The 23,479-nt window shown below is 43.0% G+C and overlaps 1 protein-coding gene across 1 annotated transcript in view; it reads right to left on the bottom strand.

Moving 5' to 3' along the window:
- vipr2 (vasoactive intestinal peptide receptor 2) overlaps nt 1–23,479 on the bottom strand; it is a 126,719-nt gene that overhangs the window by 5,222 nt on the left and 98,018 nt on the right. The window contains exon 9 of the mRNA XM_043690682.2: nt 23,268–23,337. Within this exon, the coding sequence (XP_043546617.1) occupies nt 23,268–23,337 (70 nt within the window). The remainder of the gene's footprint in view (nt 1–23,267; nt 23,338–23,479) is intronic.

The raw sequence follows: 23,479 nt of genomic DNA, 5'->3' as shown, positions 1-23,479 counted from the left end.
CAGCCTCCAAATATGTAACGATCCAGGCTCACCAGCTCTCTGTGATAAAGAATTCCACACATTCACTAACCTCTGAGAGAACAAATTCCTCTCCATCACTGTCTTAAATGGGTGACTCCTTACTCAGAGATAATGCCCTCTGGTCCTAGACTAGACTCTATTGCAAGGGCAAACAACCTCTGAGCATGTATCCTGTCAACTCCCTTAAAGAATTTCAATAAGATGGCCTTCTATTCTTTTAAACTCCAATGAATACAGGACTACTGCACTCAAACTACTCAACTTTTCCTCATAAGATGGTTTCTTCATACTTGGGATCAACTTAGTGAACCATACATGGATAGCCTTGAACCTAATGGGCCCAAAACTGTTTATAACATTCTTCGAGGTCTGTCTAGTTTCTTGTCCAGTTTTAGCAAGGCCACCCTATTTCTATACTCAATTTATAATAGGAATACAGAAACAGCAGGGAAGCTAAATGAATGCTGTGCTTTTGTTTCTTCACAGAACACGTCATTTGAAATCTCCCTGAAATAATTCAGATTCAAGCCTGTAGTGACAGTGTCTATCTTTGCTGTCTGGTCGCTCTTTGTCCCAAGCCACTTGACTGTCGTGATTTCCTCCTCTCAACACCCTGAAATGAGTTCCCACTCTCTTCTCCTTGCCCTCTCTCAGCTTTTTCCATTGACAGTTTCTTGTTCAGTCATGAAAATGCATGTATGGAGTCATAGTCATAGAGTTGCATAGCATAGAAACAGATTCTTTGGTCCAACTCGTCCATGCCAACCAGATATCCTAAAATAATCTAGTCCTATTTGCCAGTATTTGGTCCATACCCTTCTAAACCCTTCCTATTCATGTACCCATCCAAATGCCTTTTAAATGGTGTAATTGTACTAGCCTTAACCACTTTCTCTGGCAGCTCATTCCATACATACACCACCCTCTGTGAAAAGGTCTCCTTTTTTTTTTTATTCTTTTCCTCTCACCTTAAACCTATGCCCTCTAATTTTGGAATCCCCTACCTGGGGAAAAAGACCTTGGCTGTTCACCCTATCCATGCCCATCATGATCTTATAAATCTCTATAAGGTCACCCCTCAGCCTCTGACGCTCCAGGGAAAATAGCCCCAGCTTTTTCAGCCTCTCCCTATAGCTCTAAACCTCCAACCCCAACAATATTCTTGTAAATCTTTTCTGCACCCTTTCAAGTTAAAATCTTTCCTACTCCTCGGATGCTGTCTGACCAGCTGTGCTTTTCCAGCTGTACACTTTTTGACCTCAACATCATTCCTATAGCAGGGAAACCATTAGTGAGCACAGTATTCCAAAAGTGGCCTAAACAATGTCATGTACAGCTGCAACATGACTTCCCCACTCCTGTACTCAATACTCTGACCAATAAAGGCCAGTGTACCAAACGTTCTGTTCACTCCCTTGCCTACTTGTGACTCCACCCTCAAGGAACTATGAACCTGCTCCGCCAAGGTTTCTTTGTTCAGCAACACTACGCAGGATCCTCCCATTAAGTGTTTCAGTCCTGTACTGATTTGCCTTTCCAAAATGCAGCATCTCATATTTATTTAAATTAAACTCCATCTGCCACTCCTCAGCCTATCGAACCATCTGATCACAGTCCCATTGTACTCTGTTACCCTCTTCACTGTCCATTATACCACCAATTTTGGTGTCAGCTACAAACTTACTAACTATTCTTCCTATATCACATCCAAATCATTTATATAAATGCCAAAAAGCAGTGGACCCAGCATTGATCCCTCTGGTACACTGCTGGTCACAGGCCTCCAGTCTGAAAAGCAACCTTCCACCACCACCCTTTGAATGGAGTTGGTTTCTTTTCCTTGAGCACTTCTGCCTCTTGCTTTTTAAAATTGTCTTAATATTACCCTCTATAATCATGCCTCTGGGCCCATTCTCTGCTCCCCTTTCCTCTCCTCACATGCAGTCTCCACTGTAACAACTTATCTGTCCAGAGGCCTCTTCCTTCACATTAGGACTATGGGAAGAAGGAAGCTGTTCTTATGGGATGGACTCTACCTGAATCATGTTGAGACCAGAGCCCTGGCAAATTGTACAGTGGGGAGGGGTTGTGTGTGTGTGTTCAGGTGCGTGAAAAAGTACGGAAAAAGTTAAAGTGGCAGGAGGGCTCAACAAAGGTTACCAGCGTTTCCAGAACAAGTCATAGGGCAGAGAGTAGGAAAAAAGTGAAGAGTCTAACTTCAGGCACAGCAAATAAATGGACAGGCATGAGAAAGGCTGGGGCTATTATACTTAAATGCACACAGTATATAAAACAAGGACAATGATGTTGTAGCGCAGATTGAAATTGGCAGGTACAATGTTGTGGATATCACAGAGTCCAGAGTGTGGTGCTGGAAAAGCCCAGCAGGTCAGGCAGCATCGGAGCAGCAGGAGGATCGACATTATGGGCATAAGCCCTTCATAAGCTCCTTCCTGGATATCACAGGGATGTGGCTGCAAGGGGATCAGGGCTGGAGGAATGGCAGATGGAGTTAATTTAGATAAATGCAAGGTATTGTCTTTTGGAAAAGCAAACCAGGACAGGACTCAACCAGTTAATGGTTGGGCCCTGGGGAGGGTTGTCGAACAGACATACCTAGGGGTGCAGGTTCATAGCTCCTTGAAAGTGGAATCACAGATCGACAGGGTGGTGAAGAAGGCTTTTGACCTGATTGTTTTCATCGGTCAGAACTGGGAACTATCCAAGGACACGCATCCTATTGAAAGGACAGGCAGATGGGCAGAGGGGGTGGGGATGGCTCGTCAGTGAAGAAAATGAAATTACATTGATAGCAAGAAGTGATACAGAGTCAGAAGGCATAGAATCTATTTGGTAGAGTTGAGAAAGCACAAAGGGGAAAAGACCCTGATGGGAATTGTGTACAGGACTCCTAGCAGTCATCAGTATGTCATAGAGTCATAGAGGTTACAGCATGGAAACAGGCCCTTCGGCCCAATCTGTCTATGCCATCCACTTTTCACAATTAATCTAGTTCCATTTGCCTGTGTTTAGTCCATATCTCTCCATACCTATTTCATCCATCTACCTCTCCAAATGTTTTTTAAATGACAAAGTTGTACTCGCCTCCATCACTACCTCTGGCAGTCTATTCCAGACACTCACCACCCTCTGTGTGAGAAAAATTACCTCACGGACCCTTTTGTATCTCTCTCCTTAAACCTATGCCCTATAGTTTTAGACTCTCCTATCATAGAGTCATAGAGGTGTACAGCATGGAAACAGACCCTTCAGTCCAACCCGTCCATGCCGACCAGATATCCCAACCCAATCTAGTTCCACCAATCTAGCACTCAGCCCATATCCCTCCAAACCCTTCCTATTTATATACCCATCCAAATGCCTTTTAAATGTTGCAATTGTACCAGCCTCCACCACTTCCTCTAGCAGCTCATTCCATACACGTATCACTCTCTGCGTGAAAACGTTGCCCCTTAGGTCTCTTTTATATCTTTCCCCTCTCACCCTAATCCAATGCCCTCTAGTTCTGGACTCCCCGATCCCAGGGAAAAGACTTTGTCTATTTACCCTATCCATGCCCCTCATAATTTTGTAAACCTCAATAAGGTCACCCCTCAGCCTCCGACTCTCCAGAGAAAATAGCTCCAGCCTGTTCAGTCTCTACCTAACAGCTATTATCTATGCCTCTCATGATTTTATGGACCTCTATAAGGTCACCCCTCAGTCTCCTCCGAAAAAAGTCCCAGCCTATTCAGCCTCTTCTTAAAACACAAAACATAGCCTATAGTTTCCTATGTTCTGCCTCACCCTCTTCTTAAACAGGGGTGTTACACTAGCCACTCACCTGTCCTCTGGGACCCTCCATGATTCCAGAAAGATCATCATCAATATCTCTACAATCTACTCAGCTGATGAAGGAGTAGTGCTCCGAAAGCTTGTGATTTCAAATAAACCTGTTGGACTATAACCTGGTGTTGTGTGACTTCTGACTCTAGAATATTATAGTCACTGCCCTGGTGAGCCTGACCTCAGTCATTGGTAAGATCTTAGAGTCCGTTATTAAGGATGAGATTGCAAAGTACTTGGTACATGATAAAATAGAGCTGGGGTCAGCACAGCTTTGTCAAGGGGACATCATACCTGACAAATCTGTTAGAATTCTTTGAGGAGATAATGAGCCAGTTAGGCAAAGGCAAGCCAGTGGACGTGACCTATTTGAATTTCCAGAAGGCCTTTGACAAGGTGCCGCACAGGAGGCTGCTGAATAAGATAAGAGCCCATAGTGTTAGGGGCAAGATACTGGCATGGATAGAGGATTGGCTGACAGGCAGAAGGCAGAGTATGGGGATAAAGGGGTCTATTCAGATTGGCAATTGGTGAAAATGGAGTTCTACTGGGACCACAAGTATTCACATTATATAGTAACGATCTGGAGGAAGAGTCTGAGGGTATTGTTGCTATGTTTGTAGATGATACAAAGCTAGGTGGAGGGACAGGTAGTGTTGAGAAAATGTTGAGAAGGACTTGGAAAGGCTAGCAGAGTGGGCAAAGAAGTGGCACATAGAATATAACGTGGGAAAGTGTGATATTATGTACTTTTATTGAAAGAATAGAGGTGTAGACTAATTTTTAAATGGCGAAAGGCTTCAGAAATCTGAGGCGCAAAGGGACTTGGGAGTCCTAGTTGAGGATTCTCTTAATGTTAACATGCAGGTACAGTGACAATTAGGAAGGTAAATGCAATGTTAGCATTCATTTCGAAAGGGCTAGAATACAAGAACAGAGATGTACTGCTGAGGCTGCATATGGCTCTGGTCAGACTGCACTTAAAATACTGCAAGCACACAGGAGGTTGACCAGAATGTTTCCAAGGTTGGAGAGTTTGTCATATGAGGAGCAGTTGAGGATTCTGGGTCTGTACTCGATGGAGTTTGGAAAGATGAGGGGTGGATCTGACTGAAATGTACAGAATACTGAGAGGCCTGGAGAGAGTGGATTTGGAGAAGACGTTTCCACGAGTAGGAGAGATTAGGATCTGAGGGAACACCCTCAGAGTGAAGGGATGACCCTTTAGAATTGTGATGAAGGGGAATTTTTTATGCCAGAGGTTGGTGAATCTGTGGGACTCAATGCCCCAGGGAGCTGTGGAGGCCAAGTTATCGAATGTATTTAAGACAGAGATAGATAGGTTCTTGTAAAGGATCAAAATTCTGAGGAGAAGGCAGGAGAATTTCAGGAATGATCGAGTAGTGGAGCAGACTCGATGGGCTCAATGGCTTAATTCTGCTCCTTTGTCTTACGGTCTTAAGGAATGCTTTGTATGAACCTTCCTCCACCATATTCTCAGGCAGTGTATTCCAGATTTTGGCCACATGTATGTCTTTTCTCATATCATTTTTGTTCCTTTGCCAACAATCTGAAATCAGTGCTGTCTGCTCCTGTTCACGTTTTCGCGTTTACCCTTTGTTTTATTTTTCTTTCATTTTGCTGTTTCTACCAAAACAAATTATTTCACATTTCTCCACATTGAAATTCTCCACCCAACTTGCCTGCTTCCTTTCGAAGATCTACATTATCTTCCTTACAAAGTTTGCAATGTATCCAAGGTTCATATCAACTGCAAAGCTTCAGATTGTAGCCAATGCACCAAGTCCTAGATCATTAGTTTGGAGTCGGGGTAAGGGTCCCAATACTAACCACTGGGGAATGCCACCACAAGGCTTTCTCCAGTTCGAGAAACATCCATGAACCACTTTTCTCTGTTTCCTGTCAGAAAATCAATTTTGCATTCATATTTCTACTGTTCTTACGATTCCACAAACCTTGCTTACAAGTCTGTTGTGTAGCATTGTGTCAAAAGCCTTTTCGAAGCCTAGGTACACCACTTCAACAGCATCAATCCTTTCTATTATTTCATCAAAAAATCTCCAGCTAGATAGATTGAAGAAGTTGCGACTACTCTCCTTGGAGAGAAGAAGATTTGAGCTATCGGGAGAGGCTGAACAGGCTGAGACTGTTTTCAGTGGAGCGTCGGAGGCTGAGGGGTGACCTTAGAGGTTTACAAAATCATGAGGGGCATGGATAGGATAAATAGACAAAGTCTTTTCCTTGGAGTGGGCGAGTCCAGAACGAGAGGGCATAGGTTTAGGGTGAGAGGGGAAAGATATAAAAGAGACCTAAGGGGCAACCTTTTCACACAGAGAGTGGTAGGAAGTGGTGGAGGCTAGTACAATTGCAACATTTAAAAGGCATTTGGATGGGTATATGAAGAGGAAGGGTTTGGAGGGATATGGGCCGGGTGCTGGCAGATGGGACTAGATTGGGTTGGGACATCTGGTCGGCATGGACAGGTTGGACCGAAGGGTCTGTTTCCGTGTTGTACATCTCTATGACTCTATGGTTAAAATTGAGGGTGGATTTAATCAAGGTTTTCAAGAGCATTAGTGGGCTGGACACAGAAGATAGGGAGAAGTTGTTCCTGCTCATAATAGAAATGAAAGGGTATTTATTTAAAATAATGTGCAAACAAAGCAAGGACGATATGAGAAAAACATATTCACACAGAGAGTAGTTAGGGTGTGAAATGCATTGCCTGGAAATGTGATGGAGGCATGTTCAATTGAAGCATTCAAAAGAGCATGGATGTTTATGGGGATTGAAATAACGTGCAGAGATATAGAGAACAGGCCAGGAAATTGGCACTAGAGAATAGAACTAATGCAGGCACAATGGGCTGAATGGCCTCCTTCTGTGCGTGCCAATTCTGTGATTCTCTGTGATTACATGATTGATAGTTAAACACGATTTTCCCTTGAGAAATCCATGCTGACTTTCCTTAATTAACCTGTGTTTGCCCACATAGCTATTAATGTTGCTGGGAACACGAGTATCTGCAAGTTCTCCTCTAAGCCACTCACCATCCTGACTTTGAAGTATATTGCTGTTTCTTCACTGTTACTGGGTCAAAATCCTGGAATTCCCTTCCCAGGGGCATTGTGGGCCAACCTACAGCTTGTGGACTGCAGCGGTTCAAGATGGCAGCTCACTACCCTCTTCTTAAGGGCAATTAAAGACAGGGAATAAGTGTTGGCCCAGCTAGTGAAGAACACATCCCCTGACTTTATACTAAAAAGAGTCCTGCGCTATTATTTCTAGAAATTTCTCCACCAGCGAAGTTAAACTGATTGACCTGTGGAATTAATTTGGCCTCCTATGCTGTCAAGTTCTGTCACAGCTGGTGTGACAGGAAGGGAAATTCCTGCCTTGTTAAATTGTTCACTTCAGTGTCATCACTTGAAGTCAAATCGGTGACGAGTATGGGATTTGTATGAATAATACTATTTATTTATGTTCTCATATCAGCAGCACTTTAGGAACAAAGATTTGTAAGCTGTTCCCAAGCTGCTTCAAAGCAAGAGAACAGCTGGAGTAGGTCAAAAGTAGCATTAAAAATGTGCAAAAGCATTACTTTATCTGTTGCTGAATTTTAATCAAAGAAAAACGTCACCCCAGTGAGACACTGTCTCATGTCCAAGGAATGTAATTATGGGTTAGCGGAATTATTTTATCTGGATCAAGAGTGACAAGGAACCAGTGGGGAGTGATTAACGGTTCTATGAAACACTAGAGAGAATCAGCAGCAAGAATTTTATTGACACTCACAGGATTGGAAATTTTTGTTTAATTCAAATAACCTCTCTCAGGTGGCTTGGTATCAAGGTGTCAGACATGACATGTGGACGGAGTTTTTCTGTGGAGTTGAATTTCCTATCACTGGGATCGTCGAAGGGCAAATGAACCCACCCAAATTGTTTCTGGAAGGTGTTGGACTCGCAATCACCAGCCTACAGTTGGACCTCCATCAGGGAGAGCCTTTACTCAGCTGAGAATGGCAGGCCATCCACAAGACCTGTCAGGTGACCTCGGCTTGTGGTGGGCTGTGACGGTGGGTGCAGGTAGTTCACTCACTTATGTAGGCTACCTGTGTTGAAAGATTTTCAGAGATTTACTAACATTTGATTGTAAATCTATAGTATAGTACTAATATCCACCTTTCTCTTTGCAGGCCCTTTTCCGGTCCAGAGGTCAAGAAGTCACTGCAGAAGAGCTCAACTCTTTCTTTGAGAAAACAGACCCACCATCAAATGAACAGCACACCCAACTGAGCAGGGTAACAATAACAATAACAACAATCCAGAAGTAGAGGGAAACAAGGGAGGGACTAAACCAAAATAGTATTGGTAGCGAGGTAAAGTACCCAGCTCTCTTTTTTAAATCAACCTGCTCTGACTTACTATAACAAACCACTGGAATAGGTGGGACTTGAACCTGCATCTTCTGCCCCAAAGATAGGGACATTATTGCTGCATTACAACAGTTCCCTCCCACCTTCACCCCTCCCCCCCCCCAGAACTCAGCTTGTAAATACAAAGTTCGAGGGCTTATGATTATCTCTGAGGCTGACCTGGTTATCTAACTTGACACCAGCACTGACGCTGAGACAACTTCAAAGATCTGTTTTCGGTGAAGTTGGCAACTGGCATATTGGCACTGGTGAATGAGGAGCTGGTGGGGATGATGGCCATGGTGGCTGGGGTACGGTGGAGAGGCTCATTCCATTGGCACACATAGGCATGGACCAGAGAATGCCTACCCACCAGGAGCCAGTTGGCAAGTCACTGTGTCAGGGCATGGTTCTTAACTGGAGCCATGATGTGGTACATTTGGCTCCTGGTGTGTGGGTTCCTGCCAAAAGCAATATGCCACAATGGCAGAAAGGCATCAGACTCCCTTCCCGTGGGGACCCTCTGCCACACTGCCAGCCTTGTTCACCACTCACGCTCTTTTCAATGGGCTGGGAAATGTCACTCCTGAGTGTAATTTATTCTGACACTCCAGTGAACTCTTGACGGAGTGTTGCATTGTCGCAAGTCCTCTGGCCATATTTGAGCAACAACTTTGATGAAGAACTCGTGAACTCTCTTGGTGTCTGGATCAATCTTGACCCCTCAACCAACATTGCCAAAACATGACCCTGTCATGTACTTCACTGTCATTTGTGGGATCTTGTGTTCAAATTGTTGTATTTCCTACATAACAACAATGATTACATTTCATTGGATGGAAAGAGATTCAGAATGCCCTGAAACTGCATAAAGGTCCATTAAATGTAAGCTTTATCTTTCTGAGTCCCTGTCTCTCTCTCTCTCTCTGTCCTGGTGATATGTGAGAATGTTAAACAATCTTTAGCTCGATATGAAGGAGGTCAGGGAATTCTCAAAGTTCAGGCCTGAACTGCACTGCACTGTGTGATTTTTAACTTTGCCAAAGAGCAAATGCACTAACTGGGAGAAATTGGAAGTTGCTGGGTGACTGTCTACATCAATAATTTGTAGTTTGTGAAGTGTTTTGGGACATTTCTGAGAGACATCATAAACAAGTCTGTCTCTCTTCTAGATAGCAATTCAAGCAGCTTTGACTTCATGACAAAGAAATCTGTTAATAATATCAGAAATAAATTAAAAGAATATTCAGTTCAGTCCAATCTTCAGTGAAAATCTTTTCAGAAGGAAAGATGGGACTCTAAACCCATGCCCCAATTCATTACTGAGGGCTCCCAGTTTCCTCGATTACAGAGCCATACAGGCCCTTTGGCCCAGCATGTCTGTGACTGACAAACACCAAACTTCGTTGAAACTTTATTGCTGGAACAGCACAGCAGGTCAGGCAGCATCCAGGGAACAGGAGATTCGACGTTTCGGGCACAGGCCCTTCTTCAGGTTTCCTGAAGAAGGGCCTGTGACCGAAACGTCGAATCTCCTGTTCCCTGGATGCTGCCTGACCTGCTGTGCTGTTCCAGCAATAAAGTTTCAACTTTGATCTCCAGCATCTGCAGACCTCACTTTCTCCTCGAGAAACACCAAACTTCACCAATCCCATTTACCTGCACTTGGTCCATGGTCTACTGTACCCTGGCATTTTAAGTGCTCATCCAGAATCTTCTTAAATGTTGCAAGAGTATCTGCCTTCACACTGTTAGGAATCTAAATCTAAATCACCCTTTCATTTGGCATGTTCCATATTTCACCCACTCTCTGGGTGAAATGCTTTTTTCTCAGATCACTTCTCAACCATTTACTTCTCACCTTAAACTTATAGTCACTGGTCTTCGACATATCTGCCATACGGAATAGATTCTCAATACTTTGACAATGCCTCCCTCAGTTTTGTATACCTCCATCAGCTTCCCCTCTCTGCCTCTTCTGCTCCAAAGAAAGCAAACCCAGTCTAGTCTCTCCTCATAACTGAGATTTTTCATCCCAGACAACATTCTGGTGAATCCCCTCCATGTTTAGGCTAGGCCTGGGCTAACTCAAGGCTTGCGAGTTCGTAGTATGCTTATTTCAATCTTTTAGTTTAATTGCAAAACTTTTTTTTTTATTATTGGATCACTGTTCTGCTTTTAACTGAATATTCTTTTAATTTATTTCTGATATTATTAACAGATTGGGAATTGACTTTGCTAATGCACTGTTTGCTACTTTTGAACTCATTGCTTAGAAATTCTTCAAAGCATCGAATATGATGATTTATTTTCACTACATTGGTGTAATTGTTTTCCCCCAACCATTTCCATCAGTATCATCCTTACTTTCCTGAATTCAGAATTTGCAGGGTGATGGGGAAAAGGCAGGGGAAATAGCACAAGGTGTCCTTCAGAGAGTTAACACACACTCAACAGGCTGAATGTCCTCCATTCTGTGATTCAGTGGATCTAAATAGTCAGTAACTGCGTACCAATGGTATAAATTAACAAAGATGTATTGCAAGAAGTCTTACTTCAGCAGATATTGGTGGCAAAGGTAAGATTTCTATTTTGAGCTCTCACATCTTAGAATCAGTCATATAGCTTTGAAAGAGACCATTTGACCTCCCTTAGCTGTGCATGCCCTATTAAAACAGCTATCCTATTAAATTACAGTCTAGTCACTTATTCTCAGATAAGAACATTTCAGATCATTTCTTTCTCTTGGTCCCTACTCAAGTCCCTCTCTCTCAACAAATGTACACAGATCTCTGAAAGTTGCCACCCAGGTAAATAGTGCGGTGAGGAAGGCATATGGCGTACTGGCTTTTATTGGTAGAGGAATTGAGTTCCGGAGTCCTGCGGTCATGATGCAGTTGTATAAGACTCTGGTGCGGCCGCATCTGGAATATTGTGTGCAGTTTTGGTCGCCATACTATAGGAAGGATGTGGAGGCACTGGAACGGGTGCAGAGGAGGTTTACCAGGATGTTGCCTGGTATGGAAGGAAGATCGTATGAGGAAAGACTGAGACACTTGGGGCTGTTTTCATTAGAGAAAAGAAGGTTTAGGGGTGACTTGATTGAGGTGTACAAGATGATTAGGGGGTTAGATAGGGTTGACAGTGTGAACCTTTTCCCGCGTATGGAGTCGGGTATTACAAGGGGGCATAGCTTTAAATTAAGGGGGGGGTAGATATAGGACTGAAGTTAGGGGTAGGTTCTTCACTCAGCGAGTCGTAAGTTCATGGAATGCCCTGCCAGTAGCAGTGGTGGACTCTCCCTCTTTATGGGCATTTAAGCGGGCATTGGATAGGTATATGGAGGATAGTGGGTTAGTATAGGTTAGGTGGGCTTGGATCGGCGCAACATCGAGGGCCAAAGGGCCTGTACTGCGCTGTATTCTTCTATGTTCTATAAATCCGTCTTCCTTGTGTGTGTGTTCCTGAAGAAAAATCTCTCCCAGTTCAGCCACAAATGCACTATGTAAAGTTCAACTGGCCCTTCATTCATCATGTTAAAAAGCACACAACATCAGGTTATAGTCCAACAGGTTCAATTGGTGTTGTGTGCTTTTTAACTTTGTACACCCCAGTCTAACACCGGCATCTCCAAATCATGACTTAATTCATTACTCAAGAACTCCCAATCTCCTTAACCATTCTCTCGCTGTAAGAGAGCACATTGTTTTATTTTTGGACAATGGCATGTAATTTAGAAAAATGCACAACACTTCAAAAAGGAGAGAATTAGGACTTTTTAAAATCGCTTGTGGGACATGGGCATTACTGGCTGGGCCAGCATGTATTACCCGTCCCTAGCTGCCCTTGAGAAGGTGGTAATGATCTGCTTTCTTGAACCATTCCAGTCCACCTGCTGTGGGTTGACACAAAATGTCCTTAGTGAGGAAATTTCAGGATTTTGACCCAGCAACAGTAAAGGAAAAGCAATATAGATCCAAGTCAGGATGGTGAGTGGCATGGAGGGGAAGTTGCAGGTGGTGTTCCCATGTAGCTGCTACCCTTGTCCTTCTAGATGGTAATGGTCGTGGGTTTGGAAGGTGCTGTCAGAGGATCTTTGGTGAATTTCTTCAGTGCATCTTGTAAATAGTACACACTGCTATTACTGAGCATTGGTGGAGGAGGGAGTGGATGTAGTGCAATTCAAGTGGGCTGATTGAGTGTTGTTGGAGTCGGCAATTGGAGAGTATTCCATCACACTCTTGACTTGTTCCTTGTAAATGGTGGACAGGATTTGGAGAATCAGCAGGTGAGTTACTCATTGCAATATTCTTAGCTTCTGACCTGCTCTTGTGGTTTATCTGGTGAGTCCAGATGAGTTTCTGGTCAATGGTAACCCCAAGGACGTTGATAGTGGGGGATTCAGTAATGGTAGCACCATTGAATGTCGATGGGCAGAGGTTAAATTGTCCCTTATTGGGGGTGGTCATTGCTTGACACTTGTCTGGTGCCAATGTTATTTGTTACTTGTCAGCTCCAGCCTGGATATTGTACAGACCTGCATTTGAACAAAGACTGGTTCAGGATATAAGGAGTCATAAATAGTGCTAAACATCGTGTAATCATTGGTGAACATCCACACTTCTGACCTTATGATGGAGGGAAGGTCATTGATGAAGCAGATGAAGATGGTTGGGCCATGGACACTACCCTGAGGAGCTCCTGCAGAGATGTTCTGGAGCTGAGATGACTGGCCTCTAACAATCACAGCAAGCTTCCTATGTGCCAGGTATGACTCCAACCAGTGGAGAAGTTGCCCCCTGAATACCCATTGATCCCAATTCTGCTAGGGCTCCTTGATGCCATACTCAGTCAAATGTGGCCTTCATGCTGATTTCTTTGCAATTTTGGGAAAAAAACTGTAAAACTCATTGGTGCAGACAAAACAATGTTAATCTTTTGGGGACACTGAGTCCAGATTATGTAATACTCGTTATTATAGATTTTGAAGAGTTTAGCATAGAAACAAGTCTCTGATTGGCCAGGTGCAAGTTAACACAGACTCTGAGTGGAGTGAAACAGAGAGCGTGAGAGAGAGAGCGAGAGAGACAGCGAGAGAGAGAGCGAGAGAGAGAGCGAGAGAGAGAGGGGCAAGGAGACCTTCAGAAATTGGCTGCATTGATCTTGGTCTCTCTCTTTCTCTGTGCAGCTGCATTCCAGAATTTTCTGTTGAAACAGCAGAAAAACTATATATAAAAATGCTGAAAGGAATAATTCTAAAAATCAAAGACAACAAGATTACCAAGACAACCAAGCAAACACTAAACTACACAATGATCATTACTGTGCAGATGACATTGAGGCATCATCGAAGGACTGACCTATCTCATTACAAGACCATAAGACACAGGAGCTGGAGTAGGTCATTTGGCCCATCAACATTATTCTTCCATTCATTGTGATTATGACTGGTCTGATAATCCTCAATTCCATTTTCCTGAATTTTCTCTTAACTCTTGATTCCTTTATTTATTAAAAATCTGTCTATCTCAGCCTTAAATATACTTACTAATCCTGCCTCGACAGCCCTCTTCTGAGAGAAGAAATTCCTCCTCCGAGTATGGGAATCGTGGCTTACTAAAGAAGTTGAATCTCTTGTCAAGAGGAAGAAGGAGGCTTATGTTAGGATGAGATGTGAAGGCTCAGTTAGGGCGCTTGAGAGTTACAAGTTAGCCAGGAAAGGCTAAAGAGAGAGCTAAGAAGAGATAGGAAGGGACACGATAAGTCTTTGGCAGGTTGGATCAAGGAAAACCCTAAAGCTTTCTATAGGTATGTCTGGAAAAAAAGAATGACTAGAGTAAGATTCGGGCCAAGGACAGTAGTGGGAAGTTGTGTGTGGAGTCCAAAGAGATAGGAAAGGTGCTAATTGAATATTTTTCGTCAGTATTCACACAGGAAAAAGACAATGTTGTTGAGGAGAATACTGAGATACAAGCTTTTAGATTAAATGGAATTGAGGTTCATAAGGAGGAGGTGTTAGCAATTCTGGATAGTGTGAAAATAGATAAATCCACCCGGGCCTGATGGGATTTATTCTAGGATTCTTTGGGAAGTTAGGGAGGAGATTGCAAAGCCTTTAGCTTTGGTCTTTATGTCACCATTGTCTTTGGGAATAGTGCCAGAAGACTGGAGGATAGCACATGTTGTCCCCTTGTTCAAGAAGGGGAGTAGAGACAACCCTTGTAATTATGGACCAGTGAGCCTTAATTCTGTTGTGGGTAAAGTTTTGGAAAGGATTATAAGAGAGAGGGTTTATAACCATCTAGAAAGGAATAATTTGATTAGGGATAGTCAACACAGTTTTGTGAAGGGTAGGTTGTGCCTCACAAACCGTATTGAGTTCTTTGGGGAGGTGGCCAAACAGGTGGATGAGCATAAAGCAGTTGATGTGGTGTATATGGATTTCAGTTGAAAAGGTTTCCCACAGTAGGCTATTGCAGAAAATATGGAGGCATGGGATTAAGGGTGATTTAATGGTTTGGATCAGAAATTGGCTAGCTGTAATAAGACAGAGGGTGATGGTTGATAGGAAATGCTTATCCTGGAGTTCAGTTATTAATGGTATATGGCAAGGATCTGTTTTGGGGTCACTGATGTATGGCATTTTTATAAATGATCTGGATGAACGTGTAGAAGGATGGGTTAGTAAACTTGTAGATGAGACTAAATTCAGTGGAGTTGTGGACAGTGCAGAATGATATTGCAGGTTACAGAAGGACATAGGTAAGTTGTAGAGAGGTGGAAAATGGAGTTTAATGCAGAAAAGTGTGAAGTGATTCACTTTGGAAGGAGTAACAGGAATACTGAGTTCTGGGCTAATATTAAGACTCTTGGTAGTGTGGATAAGCAGAGATCTTGAAGTCCATGTGCATAGATCCCTGAAAGTTGCCACCCAGGTGGATAGGGTTGCTAAGAAGGCGTACGGTCTGTTAGCTTTTACTGGTAGAGGGATTGAGTTTTGGAGCCATGAGATCATGTTGCAGTTGTACAAAACTCTGGAGCGGCTGCACTTGGAGTATTGTGTACAGTTCTGGTCACCGCATTAGAGGATGTGGAAGCATTGGAAAGGGTGCAGAGGAGATTTATCAGGATGTTACCTAGTATGGAGGGAAGGTCTTACGAGGAAAGACTGATGGACTTGGGGCTGTTTTCGTTAGAGACAAGAGGTGACTTAATTGAAGCATACAAGATGATCAGAGGATTAGATAGGGTGGACAGTGAGAACTTTTTTCCTCAGATGGTGATGGCTAGCACGATGGGACTTAGCTTTAAATTGAAAGGTGATAGATATAGGACAAATGTCAGAGGTAGGTTCTTTATTCATAGAGTAGTAAGGGCATGGAATGTCCTGCACGCAACAGTAGTGGAATCTCCAACATTAAGGCATTTAAATGGTCATTAGATAAACATATGGATGATAATGGAATAGTGTAGGTTTGAAGGGCTTTAGATTGGCTTCACTGGTTGGCGCAACATCCTGAGACACAGGACGTACACGTATTTGGAAAGTCAAGGACTGATTAGTGATAGTCAACATGGCTTTGGGCGTGGGAAATCATGTCTCACAAACTTGATTGAGTTTTTTGAAGAAGTAACAAAGAGGATTGATGAGGGCAGAGTGGTGGACGTGATCTATATGAACTTCAGTCAGGCATTCGACAAGGTTCTCCATGGGAGACTGGTTAGCAAGGTTAGATCTCACAGAATACAGGGAGAACTAGCCATTCGGAAACAGAACTGGCTCAAAGATAGAAGACAGAAGATGGTGGTAGAGGGTTGTTTTTCAGACTGGAGGCCTGTGACTTTTCATCATTTATATAAATTAATTTGGATGTGAGCATAAGAGGTATAATTAGTAAGTTTGCAGATGACACCAACATTGGAGGTGTAGCAGATTACAAAGGGATCTTGATCAGATGGGCTAATGGGCTGAGGAATGGCAAATGGAGTTTAATTTAGATAAATGTGAGGTGCTGTATTTTGGGAAAGCAAATCTTAACAGGACTTATACACTTAATGGTAATGTCCTAGGGAGTGTTGCTGAACAAAGGGACCTTGGAGTGCTGGTTCATAGCACCTTGAAAGTGGAGTCATAGGTAGATAGGGTAGAGAAGAAGGTGTTCTGTATGCTTTCCTTTATTGGTCAGACTATTGAGTATAAGATTTGGGAGGTCAAGTTGCAGCTGTACAGGACATTGGTTAGACTACTTTTGGAATATTGCGTGCAATTCTGGTCTCCTTCCTACTGGAAGCATGTTGTGAAACTTGAAAGGGTTCAGAAAAGATTTACAAGGATGTTGCCAGGGTTGGAGAGATTGAATAGGCTGGGGCTATTTTCCCTCATGTGTAGGAGGCTGAGGGGTGACCTTATAGAGGTTTATAAAATAAATACATACAATAACTTTAACCTTAAATAAGTGATACCAATTCCCAGTGAGTGACTGAAGGATAATGCAACAAGATTTCAAGGTTTTGGACTATAACTGTAACAAAAGTGCCAAAAGCACCATGTACCGAACATTATTCAATGGGTAAGAAGTACTCTAACCTACAAGATATCCCCCATTTAACACAATTGAATAGACTACACCACTGTCACCACCCACACAACCAGAGGGCCTATTCTCAGGGTTAGGAGGCACACATTTACGACAAAAATGAACATAGAACACTACAGCGATGTTTTAGAGTTACAGTCATAGAGACGTACAGCACGGAAACAGACCCTTTGATCCAACTTGCCAATGCTCACCAGATATCCCAACCCAATCTAGTCCCATTTTCCAGCACCCGGCCCATATCCCTCTAAACCCTTCCTAATCATATAGCCATCCCAATGCCTTTTAAATGGTGTAATTGCACCAACCTCCACCACTTCCTCTGGCATCTCATTCCATACACGCACCACCCTCTGAGTGAAAAAGTTGCCCCTTAGGTCCCTTTTAAATTTTTCCCCTCTCACCCTAAACCTAAGCCCATTAGTTCTGGACTCCCCCAACCCAGGGAAAAGACCTTGACTACTTATGCTATCCATGTTTCTCATGATTTTATAAACCTCTATAAGGTCACCCCTTAGCCTCTGACGCTCCAGGGAAAGCAGCCCCAGCCTATCCAGCCTCTCTCTGTAGCTCAAATCCTCTAATCTTGGTAACTTCCTTGTAAATCCTTCTGAGCCTTTGCAAGTTTCACAACACTCTTCCAATAGGAGGGAGACCAGAATTGCATGCAATATTCCAAAAGTGGCCTAACCAATGCAGCTGCAACATGACCTTCCAACTTGTATACTCAATGCTCTGCCCAATAAAGAAAAGCATACTAAATGCCTTCTGCACTTTTCTATCTATCTATTTGAAACTCCACTTTCAAGGAATTATGAACCTGCACTCCAAGGTCTCTTTGTTCAGCAACACATCCCAGGACCTTACCATTAAGTGTATAAGTCCTGCCCTGATTTGCTTTTCTAAAACTGAGCATTCTGCATTTCTGATCATTTCCAAAACACTTGAAAAGCAAGCTCCATTCCATTCAAATTCAGAATTTATAATCTTTTTAAATGCGTGGTTTTCGATTTATGAGATGAAGGAATACATAAATGCTGCATGTGCTGTAAATCTGAAATAAGGGATATATGTTAACAACCTCCATTCGTTTCCCTTAATAGTGTAATAGACTGGTTTAGTTTCTCAGTGTATTCCTGTTGCTGACCAAGTCCCACCTCTCACATCTGTACCTGCTATTGGATTGGATTGGACCTTGCTTCTTTGCTCACTCTGCTTCAAATATAACAGAGGGTTCTCATCAAATATCATAAAGGGTTCTTGTCAAATATCACAGAGGTTCTCGTCAAATATCGCAGAGGGTTCTCATCGAATATCGCAGAGGGTTCTTGTCAAATATCGCAGAGAGTTCTCGTCAAATATCGCAGAGGGTTCTCATCGAATATCGCAGAGGATTCTCATCAAATATCGCAGATGGCTCTCACCAAATATCATTGAGGGTTCTCATCAAATATCACAGAAGGTTCTCATCAAATAACATAGAGGGTTCTCATCAAATATCACAGAGGGTTCTCATCAAGGCTGAGGGGTGAACTTATAGACGTTTATAAAATTACGAGGGGCATGGATAGGATAAATAGACAAAGTTTTTTCCCTGGAGTGGGGGAGTCCAGAACTAGAGGGCATATGTTTCGGTGAGAGGGGAAAGATATAAAAGAGACCTAAGGGTCAACCTTTTCACGCAGAGGGTGATATGTATATGGAATGAGCTGCCAGAGGAAGTGGTGGAGGCTGGTACACTTGCAACATTTAAGAGGCATTTGGATGGGTATATGAATAGGAAGGGTTTGGAGGGATATGGGCCGGGTGCTGGCAGGTGGGACCAAATTGGTTGGGATATCTGGTCGGCATGGACAAGTTGGACCGAAGGGTCTGTTTCCATGCTGTGCATCTCTATGACTCTAAATATAACATAGGCTTCTCATCAACTATAACAGAAGGTTCTCATCAAGCTTCTAGGTCTGTTCCCAGCCACTGTCTCACCCCATCATGCTGCATTAAATATCCACTGGGTCTTGCTGGTTACAGCAATACTCTCAGACACAGCAATTCTATCGGGATGTGACTCCCTCAGTGGGGTCATGAGCCAAAATACTGCAGTCATGAACTCTGAGCCAGTAAAGACCAGAAGATTGTAAGAAATAGGACTAGGAGCAGGCTGCTGTGGAGCTCCAAGTGAGTCTTAAAAGATTGCACACTCCTTTAAATTGGAGTTCTTTTTATAAGTGAAGATGGCTGAACTCCAGGCCTGAATGCTGTGTGGGAAAATCCGGGAAGGCAGTGCTCTCATAACTTGAACAGCCTGTTAAAGGTACAGTGCCTCCACTCTCAGGTGTCTGCTGAGACCAGCCTCCCCTTCCAGTCCCTACCTCCCCCCGACCAATTCCCCGATTGGGCTCCCACGCTGGCCTGGTGTCTTGACAACTGTCTGAAATCAAAATGTGATCACAGTAGCAAACATTCTGGGAAGCACTTTTCTCTCAATGAGACTAAACTCCCCAGACTTATTGGAGAGCTGCTTTCATTTGGCGAAGGGAACACGGAAAGCAAGCTGTTTCCCTTCTTTAGAGGTTTCTTCCATCCATTATCATTTGGCCAACAATCTTTCCTGTAGTCATTCCTTACCAGCTTCAGAACAGTTTATTTTGGCAGGAGTAATGTAAACCATTCTGCTCAAAGTAATAAATTGAATTAGAAAGCAAATGAACATACCACAGTCACCTGATGCAGGAGCAGCCCTCGAAAGCTAGTGCCTCTGAATAAAGCTGTTGGACTATAACATGGTGTTGTGTGAATTTTAACTTTGCACACCCCAGTCCAACACCAGCACCTCCGAAGCAGAACATATCATGGTACAACTTAATAGAAAGCAAACAGTTTGTGGCCTTAAAAATTGATCTAAAGCTGCGCTTATGGATTCTTTAATGATTTAAATATTCATGATTTAGGCTGCCCACAAGTCAGCAGAATGAGACAAAACGTAACTTGAAAGAGATACAGCACTACAGTTTGGCACGTACATTCTTGCTCTTGAGGGAGTCCAGCGAAAGTTCGCCAGACTGATTCCCGGGATGGCAGGGCTGCCATAGGAGGAAAGACTGGATCAACTAGGCTTATACTCCCTGGAATTTGGATGAATGACAGTGGATATCATAAAAACATATAAAATCCTGATTGGACTAACCACAGGAAGAATCTTCCCGATGTTGGGGACATTTGGAACTAGGCGTCACAGTCTAAGAATATGGGGTAAGCCGTTCAGGACTGAGATGAGGAAGAATTTCTTCACTCAGAGGTGTGAACCTGTGGAATTCTCTACCACATGAAGCTGTTGGCACCTGTTTGTTTATATTTAAGAGGGTGCTGGACATGGTCCTTGCAGCTGAAGGAATCAAGGGATATGGGCAGAAAGCAGGGAATGGGATACCGGGATTACATAATCAGCCATGGTCATATTGAATGATGGTGCAGGATCGAAAGGCCGAATGGCCTACTCCTGCACCTATTTTCTCTATTTCTACGTTTCTATATCACTGTCTGTAAGCATCCTCCCCTCACTTATTGTTAAGTTCATTCCTGAGACTGATAGAGATAATACAGGAGAAACAGAGTCTTACACCAGTTTAAACATAAAAACAAACAGAACAACTAACTGAATTATGATTGTTCTCATCAGAATGCTCTCCTACCATCACTCCTTCCCCTACCTGCTTCATCTCCCAAAGCTGATGAAGGGTCAGACTGGACTCGAACCTCTTCTTTACTCTCTCCACAGAAGCTGCCAAGTCTGCTGAGTTTCTCCAGCATTCTCTGTGTTTGTGGGAGCTTCCCCCATTGTTCTGGAGAGGGACATGAGGCCAGGCAGAGCAGAGGTGAGGAAACCATTATGGACTCCTTTTCCCACTGTCGGGGCTTGGATATCTATCCTGCCTGCTCCAGATCTCCTCCCAGTGTTACCTTCTCACTCGGTCGCTGAACTGTCTGGAAACAGGTGCTCTGGGTCAGTCTGCCCACTCCATTCTTTTTGTGGAACACTACATACAGAGTAACCTCGATTGTCCAGCATTCGATTATCCGATTGTCGGATTATCCGGCAAGGTCGCAAGGTTCTGATGCTTGGCTAAACTACGTTCTCCGGCATTTGATTATCCGGAATTCGATTAACCAAACAAAATACTCCCCACCCGTGTCCTTCAGATAATCGAGATTCCTCTGTATACTGCTCCATAAACATTGTCCTTAATCTGCACTTATGTATTAAACCGAAAGATGTCTCTGTTTCAGTATATCCAGATAATTTCAATTTCTGGGAATCGGGAGTTAGGATCAAATCAGATAGAGTACTAAAGACAGATGTGTATCTTATCACCACAGCATCCAGTTAGCAGCTGTTCTGACCGCTTGACCACAACGAATTGCTAATCCTAGATGTTTGTTGATGAATAAACAGTGGTCAGGAGGTCGACTGAATTCCCACTTTTTTGCAAGTTATGCCAAGTGCATTGCTTCCTCTAAGTGTGCAGTTCTGGACTCCCTCCTATTGGAAGGATGTTGTGAAACTTGAAAGGGTTCAGGAAAGATTTACAAGGATGTTGCCAGGGTTGGAAGGTTTGAGCTACAGGGAGAGGCTGAATAGGCTACAGCTGTTTTCCCTGGAGCACTGGTGACTGAGGGGTGACCTTTTACAGGTTTATAAAATCATGAAGGGCGTGGATAGGGTAAATAAACAAGGTTTATTCCCTGAGGTGAGGGAGTCTAGAAGTAAAGGTCATTGGTTTAGGGTGAGAGTGGAAAAATTTAAAAAGGGACCCAAGGGGTAATGTTTTCATGCAAAGGGTGGCACATGTATGGAATGAGCTGCCAGAGGAAGCGGTGGAGGCTAGTATAATTGCAACACTTAAAAGGCATTTGGATGAGTATATGAATAGGAAGGGTTTAGAGGGATATGGCCCAAATGCTGACAAATGGGACTAGATTGGGTTAGGATATCTGGTCAGCGTGGACGAGTTGGACCAAAGGATCTATTTCCGTGCTGCACATCTCTATGACTCTATTACTCTAAATCTGCAGGCAGGAGGCCATGCAGCATTCAGTGCAACAAGTAATGTTCTTCAAGATGCATGTGTGAGCAGTCATACAGCAATTGTAAAGGGACTGCGCAGTGTGACAAACAATTCTCACACAACAAAGGAAGTGTTGGCCGAGGATGTTTGACACTCACATGGGAGTGCAGCTCTCGTTCTGCTTTCTGTCAACTGAGATTATGTGCATAAATCCTCCTGGAATTGGACCCATAACTTTCTGACTCATGGGTGAGACCACAGCTGATTTCAATCCTCTTATTTCATAAATCGAACACATGATTTCCACTCTTTCCGTCTGGAAATACTCACAGACCAACTTCATTGATTTTACAAAATAGGTCGTTAATGGCTACGGTGCAGGTCCATAAAATAACAAGAGCCACAGAACCGTAAGACATACTTCACACATTCTACATCAATTCTGTCAATTGTGTGGAATGAACAAAGTCGAAATAAAAAACAGCAAGCTCAGCAACAATAATAAGATTTGTTGTCCCATATAGTTCTGGATACTTTAAACAGATTGTCCACAAAAAGCAATTAATATTATGGTTAAGCTCCTTAAAATTAAAGAGGAGGAGTGCAATTGTAGGGTATACAGGACTAACATAAACATTCTTGATCCAATTATCCCAAGGAACTGGATGGCTCGAGAGCTGTTGTGACCATTTAAGGAAAAGCCAGTAAAACCTGTGAATGGCACATATTGGTCTGATTGTTCTTGAATACCTCAAATGAAGCTCCAATATGACCAGGATATTCGTTTCCAAGTTTTTTTTTTGTTTTATTTGTTTTTTCTGTCTGTGGTGGCAATGCCATCTGTGGAAAGCTGAGTATTGGAGGCTGTCAGGTTCGCCTTTGAGTCTCACTTGGTCGTCTTTGGAAATGTGGAAGAAATTTTGCAGAAGATTCTCTGCAGAGGTGACAAATCTATATAAAATTTTAGATTTAATTCAATAAATTGTACAAACGACAGCACTGATTGTTCAAAACCCCAGTGCAGTGCTCTTCTGTTTTGGTCATTAGCAGGACCAATCTGTTTTTATCCCTTGTTTTGCAAATTCTACCTGGTGGAAAGATGGTGCTAATGAGCAAATCTTGATCATTGCACATAATGCTACAATGTCTGAGATAGTTGGTAACAATAACACGGTAATATAAAGGTGAGTACTCATACTGATTTGCAAGTAAACAGAATCATTAGAAGCACACATATTTGAGGCAGGAATCTGCTAAAGCCATTCCTGTTTGAAGAGATGCAGACACTTATTTGTCACTCACAATGATAGATGCTAAGATTGGTCCTTTGAGTGTCCACCAAGGAATGCTGTGGATATTCATGTCCCAGCACCTACAATCAAAGAAGAACATGCATGTTATATAGAATTAAATTACAGCAAGACTTAAAAACAGCTCAAACCTGCAAAATAAGCATTTAGATCATAATATTTAGTTTACATTGATAATTAACATTCACTCATCAACACACAGCC

Source organism: Chiloscyllium plagiosum, unplaced genomic scaffold, assembly GCF_037043375.1.
Source record: "Chiloscyllium plagiosum isolate Xiang-an unplaced genomic scaffold, Cpla_swu_hap1 HiC_scaffold_5, whole genome shotgun sequence".
Taxonomy (NCBI): domain Eukaryota; kingdom Metazoa; phylum Chordata; class Chondrichthyes; order Orectolobiformes; family Hemiscylliidae; genus Chiloscyllium; species Chiloscyllium plagiosum.
This window is presented reverse-complemented; position numbering and strand designations above follow the sequence as displayed.